The sequence below is a fragment of the Dipodomys ordii genome, unplaced genomic scaffold, assembly GCF_000151885.1.
Source record: "Dipodomys ordii isolate 6190 unplaced genomic scaffold, Dord_2.0 Scaffold98, whole genome shotgun sequence".
NCBI lineage: Eukaryota > Metazoa > Chordata > Mammalia > Rodentia > Heteromyidae > Dipodomys > Dipodomys ordii.
The window spans coordinates 4,891,864-4,910,313 of NW_012267314.1; the positions used below are offsets into that span (position 1 = coordinate 4,891,864).

Below are 18,450 nucleotides of genomic sequence, written 5' to 3' on the forward strand. Positions count from 1 at the left end.
TTTACATATTTATTACTCAAATGGACTGTCTAGGTCAATGCTCTAGGCTACCTTGTAGTTTATTATTCTCTAGTCACTCAGCAGCAAATGACAGTGCATGTAGTGTAAGACACTTAGGGAATCTCTATCCGTCCATCCTAAAGGCCTAAAACATGTATAAAGTCATACCCAGAAAAAATTTTAATACTGATTTGTACATTTATATGTGCTCCACAATGAAACAGACTTTCCACTTTATTTTCTAGCCTGGCTCAGGACCACCTGCTCCCTGGAAGAGGATCAACCAGGTGAAGAACTGTCCACCAAAAAGCTATCCATCTATAAAAGCTTCACAAACACCAACCACACTGTGGCTCTTCAGAGTAATGATGCAAAGCAATTTACTGTACATTGAAGCCTCATTCCTTCCATAGCTGGTGCCCACCCAAAAAAAAAAATGTGATAAGCCAGGAGTCGGTGGCTTGCACCTGTAATCCTAACTACTCTAGAGGCTGAGATCTGAGGATCTCGGTTGAAAGCCAGCCCAGGCAGGAAAGTCCATAAGGCTCTTATTTCCAGTAAACAACTCAAAAAAACAGAAGCGGTGCTGTGGCTCAAGTGGTAGAGCGCTAACCTTGAGCTGAAGAGCTCAGAGACAGCGCCCAGGCCCAGAGTTCAAGCCCCACAACCGACCAAAAAAAAAAATGTGATAGTCGTCACAGTACTTGCTTCTGTGCAAGTAGATAATGCACAATACATAGTTTCTGCTCAGATTTTAAATTTTCATATATCTGAATTGGGATGTCCATGTATCTCAAAGCTCATGTCAGCTACTGTTAGAGTCAATAAGATTTCCTAATTCTCTAAAAGTGCAATGTTGAGAGATCAATAGTCAATGGAAAGCTGTTACCTAGGAGAGGCTTTATTTGTTTAGATTGTCGTTATTTCTGAACTAGCAGGTCATTTATTATGTTATAAAATATCATTTGCATAAAGGTATTCATCTGCCTCCCCTCGAATTTATGTAACTGGCAAAGAAAATATATATTCCCAACATTTATTAAAGTTCCAATGTACATTTCTTTGAGCCCAAATTTTCCTTGGGGTTACAGTCACTCTGTGTCTACTACCACAAAGTTCATTTATTTCCAGGGTTTGTCTCCCCTAAGTAGTGTGAAAGTTAATATTCTTGACTTTTTCTCATTCACACTAAAATTGTAGATGCACTCGGGATTGCCTACGAATTCATGGCAAAAAAAAAAAAATTGGGGGGACTTTTGGTTACGTCTTTGTTTAAGCTTTATGTCAACCCAAATGAGGGTGGCACAATCATGCTCAGCAGCAGACTGAACAACATCTTCCAGCCTCATTTCCAGACTGTCCCTTCCTGAATAGTCCATCTTCCTTTCTTTGACTAAAATGCCCCCTGGTGTTTGTTTTGAATTTAGCAACCAGTTATTGGCCTCTTTTCCATTTGAAGGATCTCCTGGTGGTTTTTAATCATGTTTCTTTCAGGCAGCATATAGAGGCAAATTAAAATAGTAAGACTTCATTAAAAATAATAGCAATACGGTGTCTTAGATTTCTAATGAAGAATGATGCTACAGTTTGGATTAAGTATCTTGGACTGGTTTTAAACAGAGCTTTCTACCGGATTTGCTGAAGCATCTGTCCAGCTCTTGGTAACCTGTGAAAGTTTGTTATTTTCTGGGTAGACATTCTTATAGAGTATCGTCTTTAAAATCAGATCATCTCTTCTATATTGAAAGCATTTTTATGTTTTCTAATTTAAAAATTATTTTCTTATAGATATTGTGCAATAAAGCTGAAGTAGAATGTGTGGTTTTTGCAAATGCTTTAACAGCTGATAAAATTTTACATTTGTAAAATTAATATATTGTACTGGTACAAAATAGTTTTAAATTATATTTTGAGAAGCTCCCCCTCCAAAAAAATAATAGTGATACTTCATTTAAAAAATAGCAATAACAGCACCCCTTGCCTGAAATGTTTGGGACCAGAAATGTTCCCAATTTGGGATTTGTTTGCACTTTTGTTTTGGTTTTGCTTTGGGGCTTGGGTTTGGGATTTTTTTGGTGCTAGGTCTGGGACTTGAACTCAGGGCCTGGGCACCATCCCTGAGCTTCTTTTGCTCAAGGCTACCACTTGAATCACGGCTCCATTTCCAGCTTTTTGGCAGTTTATTGGAGAAGAGAATTTTCATAGACTTTCCTAGCCAAACTGGCTTCCATCCTCAGATTTCAGTCTGCTAAGTAGCTAGGATTATAGGCATAAACCACAAGTGCCCAGCCTAATTTGGATTTTGATATATTTGCTTACACAAAATGAAATGCCTTGGGGAAAGAATCCAACTCTAAAAACAGAGATTTGTTCAAGGTTCATTCCACACACATAGTTTTATAAACCATTTGAGTAGATGTTTATCTTGTCATTAGTAGTCAGGGACACATTTTTGCCAGTGAACTCTTGAGAGTGCTAAAAAGCTTCAAACGGGGAATTTGGGGGAACTTTAGCATTTGGGTTTTGGGAATTACAAATACGTGGAGACAAAACTCTCCAGCCTGCTCCCCCAAAATGCTGAATCAACAACTTTCTGTGTCTCATTTCCTCCAGGGAAAACTCTGGAGGAAGTCAGGAAGTTAGGAAGTCATGGTAGGACTACCTTATCTGAAAGGCCAAGAACTCAAGACCCAGAGTTCAGAGAGTTTCCAAGATATAAAATGAATTGTGTTCACTACCTACAACCTCAGCTCCCTCATCACAGAGTTGGGATTGATGAAGGCAATAATCACGAGTATTATGCTAAGTCTATTATGTGTCCCCATCTCATGTGAGCCTCACAATGTTGTTTTGAGGGGATCATTGTCTTTATACCTGTTTAATACACAGAGAAAGAAAGTCTTTGGGGCTGGGTGCTGTAATCCTAGCTGTAATCCTAGCTACTCCGGAGGCTGAGATCTGAGGATCGCGGTTCAAAGCCAGCCTTCACAGGAAAAGTCTGTGAGACTCTTATGTCCCATTATTTACCAGAAAACCAGAAGTAGAGCTGTGGCTCAAAGAGGTAGACCACTAGCTGTGAGCAAAAAAATTCAGGGGCAGCACCCAGGTACTGAGTTGGAGCCCCATGATCTACAACAGCAACAAAAAAGAAGTCTTGGAGAGAGAGGTAAAGAAAACACAGGTGCTACCTGCTACACAAATAGCATTTGAAACACCACACTGGTTCTACCATCTGTGTGTAAAATCACTACTTACCTTACTACCTTTTCTAGTAACTGTGTACATATATACAGAAATGTAGACAAATGGTAGGTATGTAGCTATGGAGAGGTGTGGGTATATATGTATTAAGGTACATCTGATAAATCAATATGCAAGAGACAATGTTGCTTTCTGCGTTTCAAAACTATAATGAAACAGTATCCCAAGTCCTTGTCCCCAGGATGGAGGAGAAATTGGTTCCCATCTTCTTCCTTCAGTCCATACTAGAAAACCACTGAGTGGGCTAGGAAGATGGCTCCATGGTTGAGTGCATGCATGAGTCCCTGGGTTCAAGTCCTCAGCACCACATAAGCCAAAAAAGCAGAAGTGGTGCTGTGGCTCAAGTGGTAGAGTGTTAGCCGCCATCAGCTGAAGGACAGAGCCCAGGCCCAAAGTTCAGGCCCCACGACTAACAAAAAGAAAAGACAACACTGAAGTGACACTGTGTTTCTTAGACTGTGGTTCTGCAAACCACATTCCTGGGTGTCAATTTTATTTCATCATTACATATTTTGGAAGTGGCCCAGAGGGCAGGCGTCCATGATTCTGTGGGCACGCCCTACAGCAGTTTTCTGGTTTTCTGGCAGAGGCTGCGGCATTGACGCATTGATGTAGGTCCTGACCTCACTGGCTTTGAGGAAGTGGGGGCAGGGCTACACACCCATTCTGGGAGTGCAGTTCCTCTCAGAGACAGAGGCCTCTGAGGGTAGTGACGTGTCTGCCGTGGTTTCCAGGCCACTTGGCAGCTTCCAAATTATAGCAAGAGAGGTAGAGGAAAGGGGCCAGCTGTGATCATGTGAAGAGGGAGGACAGGGTCCCTCAGCACCCCACTTTCCACACATATTACAACAATGTGAGATCTATATTCAATAGCATCTCAAGGAGTCCCACAAAAGGAGAGTCTTGCAAGGCATACGTTTTGGCAAGGATTTATTTCAAAGAAACAGGCCTGGCACTGGTGGCTCAGCCTTATAATCCTAGCTACTTAGAAAGCTGAGATCTAAGAGTGAAGGTTCAAAACCATCCAGGAGAGGAAAACTCATATGTAGAGAACTCTGAGAGTAGGACCAGGAAAGAGGTAAGAGGTAGAGATGCCACCGGTTACTATTAACTGGACCCTAAGATGTTTAACTTAGAGCCATTTGGACCCTAGAAAGCTTGTGATCTTGGGGATAAGATGAATGTCTATGTTACAGTTAACTGTTTATGGCTTTCCTCTGCTCGTTAACAATAAGGTAGTTAACGGTCACTATGTATACAAACTATACATCAGGTTAATGGTTGTAATCACAGGATGGATTGATAACCTGTTTTCTGCACATACCTGTACTGGCCTCCCCTGCACTGAACTAAATAAATAAGCTTGCTTACAGAGATCTCGAAGTTCAGAGGCCCATGCGTCCTGGACCTGCTGGCTCCCTGCCTCTCTCTGTCTTTTCTCCGTTCTTCTGCTCGGGTATCCCTTCGTGTTGTCTCGGGGTGCGGGCAGCCACACCCATGACACACATACCTCCAATTAACCACCAACAAGCCATAAGTGGAGCTGGGGTTCAAAGGATAGAGTGCTAGCTTTGAGCAAGAAAGCAAAGGGACAGTGCCCAGGGCCTGGATTCAAGCCCCAGGACCACAAGTTAATTATTTAATTAGAAGAAATGGAGGCAAGACTCAATTGGTAAAGTCCCTGCCTAGGAAGTGGAGGCCGTAAGTACCAACAATAGGACTGCCCAAAAATGAGACACCACAGAAACATACAATAGAATTAGAGGAAAAAACCACAGACTCTCAGACCCTAAACACAGAAACAGCCAGAGCTGAAGGCAGCCAAGCCAGGGCAGTTCCTGTGAATAAGGACCAGAGAAAGATTTGGCTCAGGAGGACAGACATACTGAAGCATGTTATTTCAGCCCACACAGACACCTTCCTCCATGCAGTCTCCTCAAAGTGGCTGCAGGACACAGCCTCAGTTCACAGGAACCCAGGAACAAGGGAACTAGTGAGCAACAGCCACATCCCCATCAGCACCAACAACCCGTGGAGGAGGAGGCACAGGTGACATGGCACCACCGCCACTCGCCTCCCCTTGATTGTCTTAGGGCTCCTTATCATGTAGGACAACATCTGAGGCTGAGAGGTCCTGGGTGCTTGGGTGGGTGTACACCACCATGAGCACTCACTACTCCAGGATCCAAAGGAGCTCAATGCCACTGTGAGTGGGCCTTACCTGGAGAGCCTGCGGATACCCCATATGGGTCCTATAGGCAGCTAATTCCTGTGAGGCCCAGGAACCAATGTGACATCAGCGAGATGAACGTGCTTGAAGTCTATAATCAGGACCCCAAGGACTGGCCAGTGTGGTACTGCAGGGCCAGACCTAAATCTTGAGGTCAAGTCCTGTCCTCTTGAAATCTGAGGTAGATTCTAAGAGACTCACACGTGTGTGAAAGACCTAAAGAAGATAGGCAGGAAAGAGAGAAGGGGCTTATTTCTACCACTACTAAATGTATGAGGCATTAGGATGTGTTGTAAGGATCTGAGGTTTTTGTTTGCTTTCAGTAAGGTGCTGTTTGCTTCCAAATTTTTATATACAAGCAGATTCAAGGAGGAAAAAAAGAAAAATACACAGAAACTATAGATCTGTGATCTAATAGAAATCCAGTGCAAGCCACAATTTAGGCCCATATGCAATTTCATAATAACCACATAAAAAAGCAAAACAAGTGAAGTAAAAATTCTAATATTCTGCTTTAACTTAATATAGCTGAACTGATCTATTTTAAATTAATTGCATTTATTTTTCATTATGTGGTACAAAGGAATTGAACTTAGGGCCTCATGCATGCAAGGCAAGCATTCTACCGCTAAGCCACATTCCCAGCCTTTAACTGATATTGTTATTGAACTCAAATCATGATATCAACCTGTGCTCACTGCTGGCCACATCTTTGTTCTTTTGTTCACAACCCCATATTCCTCCTCTTTCCTAACCATGGCTAAAAGACAAATGATTGAACCAACCATTGTGAAAAAATCAACCTAAATGACTTAATCTTGGAGGAGCCATGCCTAACACACTGAACATTATCACCAGGAGGATGTGTCTTTTGGGCCGAGAGGAAGATCAGAACAAGAATCCTTACACAAGAAGACAGGGGAAGAGAGTATTCAGATGGTATTAAATCTGGACTCAAGTATGGCTCACGTGGTACAGGGCTGGCCTAGCAAACATGAGGCACCCAGTTCAATTCCTACTACTGACAAACACAAAAATTTCCTTAACACTCAGAGGAAATCCTTAGCCAGCACAATAAGGGAAGAGAAGGAAATGAAAGGGATCCACATAGGAAAAGAAGACATTAAACTATCCCTATTCACAGATGACATCATCTTGTACCAAAAAAAACTCCACTCCCATATGCCTAGATCTAATAAACCACTTTGGCAAAGGAGAAGAATACAAAATGAACCCACAAAAATCAGTTGCCTTTCTGTACACCAACAATATACAAGCAGAAAAGGAAATCAGGAAAACAACTCCAATCACAATAACCTCCAAAAGAATAAACTATCTAGGAATTACCCTAACCAAAGTTGTAAAGGACCTATTTAGTGAAAATTATAAAAATCTAAAGAAAGAAATCGAAGAGGACAACAGGAAATGAGAGACCTTTATCCTCCAGAGTAGTTAGGATTGCAGGTGCAAGCCACCGGCTCCTGGCTTATCACATTTTTTTGGGGGGGGGGTGGGCACCAGCTATGGAAGGAATGAGGTTTCAATGTAAAGTAAATTCCTCACCATTGCTTTGCATCATTACTCTGAAGAGCCACAGTGTGGTGTTTGTGAAGCTGTTATAGATGGATAGCTTTTTGGTGGACAGTTCTTCACCTAGTTGATCCTCTTCCAGGGAGCAGGTGGTCAAGCCAGGCTAGAAAGTAAAGTGGAAAGTCTGTTTCCTTGTGGAGCACATATAAATCAGTATTAAAATTTTTTTGGGTGTGACGTTATACATGTTTTAGGCCTTTAGGATGAAGGGATGGAGATTTCCTAGGTGTCTCATTGTGAAAATGGCAACATTGTGAAAATGGCCATACTGCCCTTCAATGCAATTCAGTCCAAATGACATTCTTTACTGAAACAGAAAACAATCCAAAAATTCATAAGGAACAGCAAAAGACCCAGAATAGCCAAAGCAATTCTAGGCAAAAGAAGCAATGCAAGTTGATGTTAGGTGAAATGAACCCCAAGATAAGTATTCAAATGATTTTTCATTCATGCAATTGTTTCTAACCTATTTGTAAGATGATTTCTTTGTTGCTTTGTATGTCCCTCCCCCACGGTATAACCCCTGCTTTCACTGTATTTGATGTTGGTATAATCTGTGGAGGGGAAGGGAAAAAACAAATCGTTTAACTAGGGATACAGGTGGACCCATTGCAACAATGAGATGTACAAGTCGTTCTGTCATAAAAACGAACTTTACAACTTTGGCGGAGTGGGGGGAGGGGTGGATACGACAAGCACACGTGTACCTCCATGTTCATTGCTGCATTGTTCACAATAGCCAGAATATGGAAACAAGCCAGGTGCCCCACCACCGATGAACAGATCCAAAAATGGTGGTACCTATATTCAATGGAATATGACACAGTCATTAGAAAGAACAAACTAATGGCATTTGCAGGGAAACGGATGGAATTAGAATAAAACATATTGAGCGAGATAATCTAGATCAGAGACACAAACAGCACATGTTCTCCCTGATATGCTGATGTTACTTTCAAAGTGGAATGAGATATAACAAAGTAAACAGGACTCAAGAAATAAAGGACCTGGGCTGGGAAGGTGGCTCAGTGGTAGAGCGCTTACCTTGCATGCATGAGGCCCTGGGTTCGATTCCTCAGCACCACATAAGCAAAAAAGAAAAAAGCCGGAAGTGGCGCTGTGGCTCAAGTGGTAGAGCACTAGCCTTGAGCTGAAGAGCTGAGGGACAGTGCCCAGGCCCAGAGTTCAGGCCCCACGACTGGACCAAAAAGAAAAAGAAATGAAGGACTTCTTCTTAAGTTGTCGTGTAGTTTCTAGGTGACTCTATGTTTTGGACCCCATACAGGCTGTATACACATGCACATCTGCGGGAAGCTAGGAGAAAGGCACAGATTTGGAGGAAAATGGGTGAAAAATACAGCAGAGGAGTCCATCAGCTGCACTGGACATTGAGGAAAGAGAACTAAGCAACTCATGGGCAGTGAGGGAGGGAGGGAATGAGAGAGAACGAGGGAACAGCTGACACTGTGCAAAAGCAAAGAAAGGAACAATCACCCCATTTGGAAGAAATAGTTCTGTTGTTAACGTTTGTACAGTTCATAAGCTTTGTAGATCAAAATAAGGGCAATTTGCATTGTGAAAGGTAAAATGTGTTTGTGACTTTAGCTAAGCATAGCTATGCTTATGAAATTTATGTGATTACTTAACAAAGAAATTTTTTTTAAAAACTCAAAGATTTTTTAAACTAAATAGCATTAAGAATGAGGCAAGAAAAAGTCAAAGACAGGCATGGTCATTGGAGAAGATGATTATTGACACAGAGCGATAAGAAATAATTGTAGGCAGGTGCTGGTGGCTCACACCTATGATTGTAGCTACTCAGGAGGCTGAGATTTGAGAATCTTCTTTCAAAGCCTGCCCAGGCAGGATCCATCTTGACACTCTGATCTCCTATGAAATCACAGAAAAAGCGGCAGTGGCACTGTGGCTCTACTGGTACAAGTTGTAGCTTGAGCACAAAAGGGCTCCAGGACAGTAGCCACGCCCTGAGTTCAAGCCTCAGGACTGGCACAAGAAAAAAGGAAGGAAGGAAAGCAGAAGGGAAGGCAGGCAGGCAGGCAGGCAGGCAGGCAGGCAGGCAGGCAGGAAGGCAGGCAGGCAGGCAGGCAGGCAGGCAGGCAGGCAGGCAGGCAGGCAGGCAGGCAGGCAGGCAGGCAGGAAGACAGGCAGGAAGGCAGGCAGGCAGGCAGGCAGGCAGGCAGGCAGGCAGGCAGGAAGGAAGGAAGGAAGGAAGGAAAGGAGGGAGGGAGGAAAGGAGGGAGAGAGGGAGGAAGGGATGAAGAGAGGAAGGGAGGGAGGAAGGAAGGAAAGGAGGGAGGGAGGGAGGAAAGCAGGGAGGGAGGGAGGGAGGGAGAGAGAATGACACAAAAAAGAGCAAGAAAAATGAAAGAGAGAAAAAGGTAGAAAGAGGGAAAGGAAAGAGACAAACAAGAAAGAAAACAAAAGAAATAACAAACAAAGGAAAGAGAGGATGGTCCAAGGCGGCGGCCGTGGCAGAGGCGGCAGCGGGAAGCTTCGGCTCGGCAGAGAGGGACAGCAGTGTGAAAAGACAGTTGAAGAAAAGAAAAGTAAATCTTGTGAAGCTGACATCTCCAGTGACCTTCGAAGAGAAATAGAAAATCATTATAAGCTTTCTCAGCCTGAAGATTTCTATCACTTCTGGAAGTTTTGTGAAGAACTTAATCCTGAAAACCCAGCTGATTCACTTTCTACAAGCCTTGGACTTCGATTAGTGGGTCCTTATGATATCCTTGCTGGAAAACATAAATTAAAGAAAAAATCCACAGACTTAAATTTTAATCTTCACTGGAGGTTTTATTATGATCCTCTGGAGTTCCATTATTATAGGAGATAATAAAACTCAGTACCACATGGGATATTTCAGAGATTCTCCTGATGAACTTCCTGTATATGTTGGTACAAATGAAGCAAAGAAGAACTGTGTAATTGTTCAAAGTGGAGATAAGATGTTTGCTGCAGACAAATTATTTTTGATGAAAAAACTTAAAGAAGCAACTGATAAAAAGAAAACCAGCCTCTTGAAAAGCACAGATGAAAAACTCACAGATGCAGCCAGAAAACTGGGATACTCACTGGAACAGAGAACCATGAAGATGAAAAAGAGAGACAAAAAAGTTGTTACCAAGACCTTTCATGGTGCAAGCCTGGTTGTCCCAGTAGATAAAAATGATGTTGGATATAGAGAGCTCCCTGCAACAGATGCTGACCTTAAGAGAATTTGCAAGACAATTGCTGAGGGTGCAAATGATGAGGAGAGACTAAAGGCATTTGCTCCTATTCAGGAAATGATGACCTTTGTACAGCTTGCTAATGATGAATGTGATTATGGCACGGGGCTTGAATTGGGAATGGACCTCTTTTGCTACGGTTCACATTATTTTCATAAAGTTGCTGGCCAACTTTTACCTCTGGCATATAATCTGTTGAAGAGGAACCTGTTTGCAGAACTTATTGAAGATCATCTGGCAAACAGAAATAAAGAGAACATAGACCAACTTGCAAGATAAATGAGGGTTTGTTCTGTTTGGTGTATGACCCGTCCAGCAGGCCAGGTAATTTTGTGGGGGATCCGAGGGGGCACCTCCTGAAAGAACCAAGGGGGGCAAGAGAGGATCGAGACCAAGCGCATTAAGAAAGACAGAGCCGTTCTGAGTCGCGTCAAGGTCTGCTTTATTAAAGTGAGGCAGGGTTTATATACCCGAAGGGACAGGGGAAAGGAAAGAATGAAAAAAACTTTGCAGAAGCAAGGGTGAGAAGTCCCAGGGTCAGGGATGGGTCGTGCTTATCCTTTTGGCTGTTGTGCTCATCTTAAAGGTATCTCCTGTTATTTCTTTAAGAGACATTTATGGTTAGCCAGGCGCCCTCTGCTTGGGGCTGGAGATAAGAGAAGTTTTATGGTTAGTCAAATGTTGTTTGCTTAGGGCTGGGGGAATATTTATGGTTAGCCAAATATTGTTTGCTTTAGGAAGTTATCTAAATGTACACCTTGGAATTTCTGAGAACGGCTACTTGTCAATTAGGTGTTTGAAAGAGGCCAGAGCATTCTTAGGCAGGTTTCGGGTCTCCAACAGGTGTATAATATTTTTAAATGCCATATCAGACTTACGGGGGGTTGTTTTTAAGGAACATGGAAAATAAATGGAAAAACGGAAACATTTACTAAGAAAAAAGAAAGAAAGGAAAGGAAAGAAAGAAAGAAAGGAAAAGAAAAGAGAAATAGTTTTGTGGTAGTTATGATGAATAACACACTGCTTCGCCCAAGGAAGTTGTAAAACAAGGGTCCATGCCAGCAGAACACCGTCCTGGCTCTGCTGCTGCTGCTGCGTACCGTGGTGGCTTCCAAAAAAGAGCTGAAGAAGTAGAGTGTGACCTTTGGACACTGGGCACGCACGGCTGGGCATGACGTGTCTGGGAGTGTCCTTCGCCCTGAGAGTCAATCAGGAAGCTGCACAGATGACGGAGTTTCCACGGGTTGGCGCCCTTAAGACCTTAGAACTCTCCAGATTCTTCGCCAGAGCCTGGGTGACGCCGGACACGGGAGGGTCGTGGGGAGAGGGCGCGGGCACGGAGCTGCGGGCTCGAGCAGAGGGCCCCGGAGCCGCGAGCCGGCCGGGCCTGCCTGCGGGACCCGGGGCTCAGGCGCGCTGTGCGCTTTCAGGCGCGCGCGCGGTCAGCGGACCATGGCGCGGGAAACAAGCCAGGATGGCGCGCGCGGGACACTCCGGATCCGCACCGCGGGACACCTGGATTCTGCGGCTGCTCTGCGGGCTGCTCTGCTGGAATGTGGCCGGTGAGTTCAGGTCCCAAGCCGGGAATGGGTGCGATCCGCGTGGTCTTCCCCGTGGGGCTGCGCCACGCCCCCCTACAGGACTCCTAGGGCCCCTGTCACCCAGGCCAGGGCCCAGCCGGCCTCCCCGCGCGCCCACCCGACCCAAGCCCAGCCCTGCCCAGCCCGCCAGCAGCCGGCCTGAGCAGCCATGGAGAAAAGTAACAGGGAAAGAACCCCAGGAGTAAGGGGGGCTGGGCTACAGCAAAGGAGAGGGCAAAACGAAAGTTTAAAGGCCAGACCCTTCCTTCCCCTAGCTGAACCACCCTCCTCACCGCAGCGTCCCCAGGGCCCCCCCCACCCCGCCGCCTCTCCCCACAAACACCAACACAGCATCTTCCTTCTGCTCTACTGTGGATAGGAAATCCCTAGCACAGGATATGAACAGGCAGGAGATGTGAATTACCCACAGCTGGACAATCTCCTCCCATCTCCTCTCCCTTTACACACAGGGCCACAACCTCCAGGGTACCCCCTGCAGTCTTTGCCTTTGAATTCCCTTCCTCCCATCCCCCCATCCTTTTTGGGGCTGGTCCTCAGGCTTGAACTCAGGGCCTGGCCACTGTCCCTAAGTTCCTTTTGCTCCAGGCTAGCACTCTAGCACTTGAGCCACAGCACCACTTCCAGCTGGCTTCTTTGCTCTTTAGTAATCACAGATGAGGTCTCATGCTCGTTCCTGCCCAGTCTTGTTCCAAAATTGGCCCTCAGATCCCAGCCTCCTGAGTAGCTAGGGTCACAGGAGTGAGCATTGGCTTCAACTGGGACCCTAGTCTCCTGAACTCAGATTTGAGTCTAGCAAGGTCTGAGTGTGGGTGGCCACTCAGCAGGGCCCCTGTGCTGCCTGTGGCTTTGGCTGGCCTGAGTGATAGGACATAACAGTTCCCATTGTTTGAGACCACTGTGGTCTCCTTGGCTGTCCAGTGGGTTCCTTGGGTCATCTGGGCCAAAGTGGGCACACCCTGAAGCCGCAGGTGTGAGCCACAGGTGTGACTTTGAGGTGAGATTGTGCCACCTGGGACTCCTTGTACAGGGCAATCTCAGTCCTGTGCTCTGCAGTAAGGGGCTGCTCTAGGTGTGCTGTCCCAGAGAAGATCCCTGCCTGTCTCCCTTAACCTACTGTGGTAAGTCTGACTATTCAAGCTCCTACATCACATTCCATGTCCTCATTTCCTGCCATCTTCGCTGTGTGAGAATGCCAGGCTGCCTGATGACTGAGAGAGGCAGTAGCCCACCTCAGCATGGTGCCGCTGAGGCTGTGTCCACTCATTCCCCAGAACCAGACAGCCCCTGTCTCCCAGCCCAGTGCCATGCCAGGCGCTTGCACTGCTGCACACATCTCTGTGGCAGATGGCACAGGATTCTGAACACCAGGTGGGACTGTCCATTTACCAATGGCCACGAATTCCACACAGCACGATTACCCAGCACACACCTCTCAGGGTCACAGGGCCCTGTGGGCAGGGGCAGACACATCAGCCATTCATGGGTTACCTGTGGCTGCTTCCAAACTATAGGAGCAGAGTCTCTAGCCTGGAAAGCCTGCAGTTCTTACAGTGTTGCCCTTCCTGACAGCCTCTGGAAAGTTCATGCCTGGCCCTGGAGCCTTAGTGCATGAGTGCAGTGCAGTGAGCCAGAAAGAAGCATTTATTGATGGGGGGCGGGGTTTGAAGGCTCCTCCTTCTGTGAACCTGCTCTCCACTTGAGAAAGAACTGTGGGTCTGTATGAGCAGTGGATCACTTCTGGAAACCTGGCACAGGAGCCAGCTTTTCTGGGAATGGCAGCCTTGGCTTCCTGATCACCCATCTCTGGGATTTGCCTTCAACTCCTCTTATGTAGCCATATCTGGGTTTGTGGCAGACTTATGATGTTGAGAAAATTTGGATTCTATGAACCTTGGCAGAGCCCTCTGGGGACCAGGCCCCTGGCTACAGCCAGCCTTGTTTTATATCGACCATTGTTCCCCATTGTCCATGTGGATTGAGCACTCTACCTGGGGTCTTTGTATTGGGACTGTACTGCCATCTCCTACCACCAGCCCTAGGTATTCAGTTCACTGATCTTTCAAAAACAGAAGCACTTCATTCACTGGCTATTCTTTGTATGCTTGGTAAGCAGCAGTCCTCTATGCCTTCCTATAGAGCAGATTGGACTGGATATGTCTCTAGACATGTTTCATATTTTGTCCACTTGGCAATGCCCTTCTCAGAACTTTGCTTGACATAGCAGACCTGAAATTTCCATGCCAATATCCTGTGCTTATGAATACAGGTATCTGCCTGAGAGAGAGGGCAGGTGGAACAGGAATACATGCTTTCTGGGCAGGCAGGGCCCTCTCTTCCTCTCACACCATGGAGGAGGATCTACACTTTACTAGTGCAGAAGGACCAAAAAGAATGTCAATATTTTCCTTTTTTGCCAACTCCAACTTCCTGAGGGATTTTCTTGGTCTCACAGTCTTGAGGGACAGGGTGTCTCTGGATTTCTTGCTCTTTATCTCAAACCTCATTGTATGTCTTCCCCCACAGATGCTCACTCTCTTTCCTATAATATCACTGTTGTTTCGAATCAGTGGTGGTTTGAAGCTCACGGCCAAGTGGATCAACATACATTCCTTTACTACAACAGTAGCAATGACACGTGCAGTCCTGTGGGTCTATTCGGGATGAAAGTGACTAAAACAGAGGCCTGGCAAAAGCAACCTGATATTCTGAAAGACGTAGGGGACATCCTCAGACAGCAACTGGCTCACATTAAATTAGAGACTGGTACAACCAAGGGTAAGTTCCAAATGGTCCTGAGAAGGAAGGAGCAGGTACGGTGGCAGATACAGGGAATGCATGACTTTCATGTAAAAAAAAAAAACAAACTAGATGTTAATTCCAACAAGTCCAGCATGAAGGCTGTGATGTGGAAAATAGAGGAGAGGAGAGATACAAGGAGAGAAAGCTTGGACACTGGTGGCTCAGGCCTATAATTCTAGCAATTTTAAGGCTAAGATCTGAGCATCTGGCTTTGAAGCTAGCCCCAGCAGAAATATCTCCAATAAATTGAAAAGCTAAGCTAGAGTGGGAGGTCAGGGGTTCAAAACTCTGTAGCAGGAAGAAAGGAGGAGAGAGGAGACAGGGAAGGGAAGGAGGGAAAGGAACACATTTGTCAAGACCAGCGTCTGCTTTCTTTCCATCTCTTTCCCAGGAGAAGATCCCTGCACCCTACTGGGCAAAATGTCTTGTCAGCCTGAAGGCAATGGAAAAATCAGTGGGTTCTGGCAGTTAGTGTACAATGGCCAGATACCCCTCCACTTTGACTCCAACACCCAGCAATGGACAGAGGTCCATCCTGGATCCAGCTGGATAAAAAAGATTTTGGAAGAAGACAGGTCTGTGACTGACCTCTTCCACAAGACCTTAGTAGGAGACTGTGCAAGCTGGTTGAAGGAGTTTTGGGGTCCCTGGGAGGAAATGCAGCCCACAGGTAATTTGGCATGAGCAGAAGACAGAGGTAACTCTCTTCAAATGACATATTTCTGACGTGTGTGTGTGTGTTTGTGTGTGTGAGAGAGAGAGAGAGAGAGAGAGAAAGAAAGAAAGAAAGTAGGAAGGAAGGAGACAGAGAGAGAGAGAGAGAGCGCGCTCGTAAACCTAGGCACGTGATGGTTCATGGTGACTTTTCCTTGGAGGAATGATCACAGGTGCAATCCTCCCATCTCTTCTCTTCTTATCTCCCTGACTTCTCATTCTCACTGCCCACACTTGTTTTGATCTGTGTTGCCCTCTTTCTCTAAATTCTCCATCCACTGTGGATTTCTCGCTGCTTCTGGGCTTGGGACATTCTTCTTCTTCCAAGTCTCTCCTCTTATTGGTGCCTTTTCCTAGAGTCACTATTCTTTCTCATCTCCCCTGATCCATTTCCACAGAGCCTTCAGAGTCACCTTCCAGGGTGGAGGGAAGGCAGGAGAAAGCCAGGCAGGAGGCCACAGTGCTTGAAAAAAAACGTACTCATACCTTATTTTTGTAACTGTAAACCCTCAAATTAAATTTAAGCAAAAGAACTACCTGCCAGGGCAGCTCCCGAGGCCCTTCTCTCCCACCATTTTCATGGCTCAGCTCTCTTCTGCCAGAAGGCAACATAGGTTACTTTTCCAACTCTGGCTTCTCCCATGAGCTCCTTCAGAACAGTAGGCAGTGCTCTCTCCCTCACGACCAGCCTCACCAGCCACCACAGAACAGCAGGGTAGAAACAGATATTACTAAGTTACTTGAGGCAGCAGAGGCTAGTGACCTGCCACTTAAGATCTGGAGACCAGACAAGAACTAACCTTCCTGTTTCTATTTCAGCTCAGCCAACCCCAAACAAATGCACCAGAATCACACTCAGCATCTATGTTGTGTTACTCCTTGCCTTATCCGCCTTATTTGTCAACCAAGGTGAGTCTTTGAGTTAACGGATGCTCTGGCCACAATTGGGAAGGAAAGAGGGACAGATAGGTGAAGACTGAGGATGTAAAAATGAAATCCTAGTGTCCTACTCCAGTCTCTCAATGCTTCTTCTCATGCTGACAGGAGACAGGAGAAGTCCACCTCCTAGCACTTGGTGGCAATAGCTTGGGCATATTCAGTGCCAACATCAGCAATGGTCCCTCTCACAGAGCAGTGGGAAAGGGAGGGGCTCTACCAAGATATGGCCTATTGATTCTAAAAGGGCTGAGCAGAATTAGTTCACATCAGATGCCCAATTGTGAGGGTCCAGTGATACTTGTGAGGGAACAACAGGAACACAAAAAAGGAAAATATCCAATGGGAGTCATAACAGCGTGGTAGCTCTGTCCTTGATGTGTAGACATGAAGGTGATTCTATCTTACAGATGAACAGGAGGGTGGCCAGTGTCTCATTCCCAAGCTAGGCAACTGGAAAGGCCTTTCCTGACCCAACTCAGAAGCAGAAGTAGTTCAGGGCTGCACTCCCATGCAATGTGGCCTGAAGTCTGAGCAGCTGAGGTAGGAAGCTGAGAGTCCAGTTGGCCCAGCCTCAGGCTAGAAGGAAACCAGACCAACGGGGACTCTTGGAATCTAGGAGCCACCTGGCATCCAGCCTCCTGGAGGTGTTCTATCCTGAACCAGCTCAGTGGCCTCTCCTCAGAGCAGATTTAACCCCAGAGACAGAGGGGATTAAGCTGTGGCTGGTATCAAGTGCTTCCCCAGCTGAGCTGACCAGGAATGCACAAGGTGGAGACAGGGTCATGATATCAGAGCTGTGTGGATCCCAGGTGAGTGGTTGCCCCAATGCCAGGGCAACCAGAAACCAGACCCTTGTCTATGGTCTGACCACCCCTTAGAGCAGAGTGTAGATCAAGGAGCAAGTCAGGCATTACAGCTTCAGGCCTGAGCACTACAATCTATAAGAGGCCCTGCAGCTGAATGTGGGTTATGGGAAATGGCTGTAAGGAGCGGAGGTGATGCGTGAGGGAGACACATGACACTTAGTGAGGGGAGCTCTGAGATGGGGTGACTGAGAAAGGTCCCTCAGAAGCACCGACCCAAGGTTTCCTCAGGAACTTGCAGTCATGTGTTTCCTTGTTTGTTTATAAAGGATGAAGAATGCCAAACGCCAAAATAACACAGAATGCAAAAAAAAAGACCTGAGAGGACATCTGAGGAGTGAGGTTCCAAGCCAGTGGGAACAGGAAAGTCCATGAAACTCTTACCTCCAATTAATCAGCAAAGAAAGCCATGGCATTGTAGCTCAAGTGGGAGAGTGCTGCCTTGGGCCATAGGAGCTTAGGGCTGGGCGCTGGTGGCTCACAACTGTCATCCTACCTGCTCACGAGGCTGAGCTCTGAGGATCACGGTTCAAAGCCAGCTGCGGCTGCAAAAACCCTGAGAGACTCTTATCTCTAGTAAAGCACCAGAAAAACAGAAGTGGAGCTGTATCTCAAGTGATAGAGCTCTCCTCTTGAGCTGAAGAACTGAGGGACAGCACTCAGGGCCAGAGTTCAAGCCCCACGGCCAACAAAAAAAAGGAGCTTAGGGACAGCTCTCTGAGCCAGAGTTCAAGGCCTTGTACAAGTTTAAAAAGAAAAAAGTTGAAGATGCTCCCAAGAAGCTGATGAGCCCGTGGTGCTGTGAGCGAGGTAATTCTCCATGTCCAGCACTTGCCAAAGCACCGCCTGAAACTCAGTTCTCAAGCACAAGGAAGTTAAACGGCAAATCTAGGAGCCTCCAGCCAAACTCACACTCAGCCCAGCTCTTCTGCTCCTCAAGATCAATATGAGAATTTAGTAGACCTTCCATCTTTTCTCATTTGAGGATCACCATTAGCCCTCGCCCTGGGTCACTGTAAGGCAGACTCTTCTGCCTGGTGCTTTAACTCTCCTGACCACCATGGTAGCCACACCCCTTTCCTCCATTGCTTGGGTGCTACTTAATGTCTTCTGAGATTCAAGGATCCAAGGAAATACTGTAACCTCAACATCTCAGGATTTTCATTCCAGTCTTTGTTATTTTTATTCAGTATATTCTTAACACC

The 18,450-nt window shown here is 46.0% G+C and overlaps 2 protein-coding genes and 1 pseudogene across 3 annotated transcripts in view; 2 read left to right on the forward strand and 1 right to left on the reverse strand.

Annotated features, from left to right (window-relative positions):
- Ppp1r14c (protein phosphatase 1, regulatory (inhibitor) subunit 14C) overlaps positions 1–5,506 on the reverse strand; it is a 111,294-nt gene extending 105,788 nt beyond the window's left edge. Inside the window, exon 1 of the mRNA XM_013026932.1 lies at positions 5,483–5,506. Coding sequence (XP_012882386.1) covers positions 5,483–5,506 — 24 coding nt within the window. The remainder of the gene's footprint in view (positions 1–5,482) is intronic.
- A 4,045-nt stretch (positions 5,507–9,551) lies between these two features.
- Positions 9,552–11,261, forward strand: LOC105993644 (annotated as a pseudogene). Its single transcript, XR_001175469.1, has 2 exons — positions 9,552–10,628; positions 11,173–11,261. The product of XR_001175469.1 is annotated as a UPF0609 protein C4orf27 pseudogene (transcript).
- Positions 11,262–11,500: 239 nt separating this feature from the next.
- Positions 11,501–17,558, forward strand: LOC105993620 (NKG2D ligand 2-like). Its single transcript, XM_013026933.1, has 5 exons — positions 11,501–11,891; positions 14,454–14,705; positions 15,121–15,399; positions 16,263–16,352; positions 17,515–17,558. The coding sequence occupies exons 1-5, from the start codon at positions 11,501–11,503 to the stop codon at positions 17,517–17,519; spliced, it is 1,017 nt and encodes a 338-aa protein (XP_012882387.1). The 3' UTR covers positions 17,520–17,558.
- Positions 17,559–18,450: the final 892 nt, after the last annotated feature.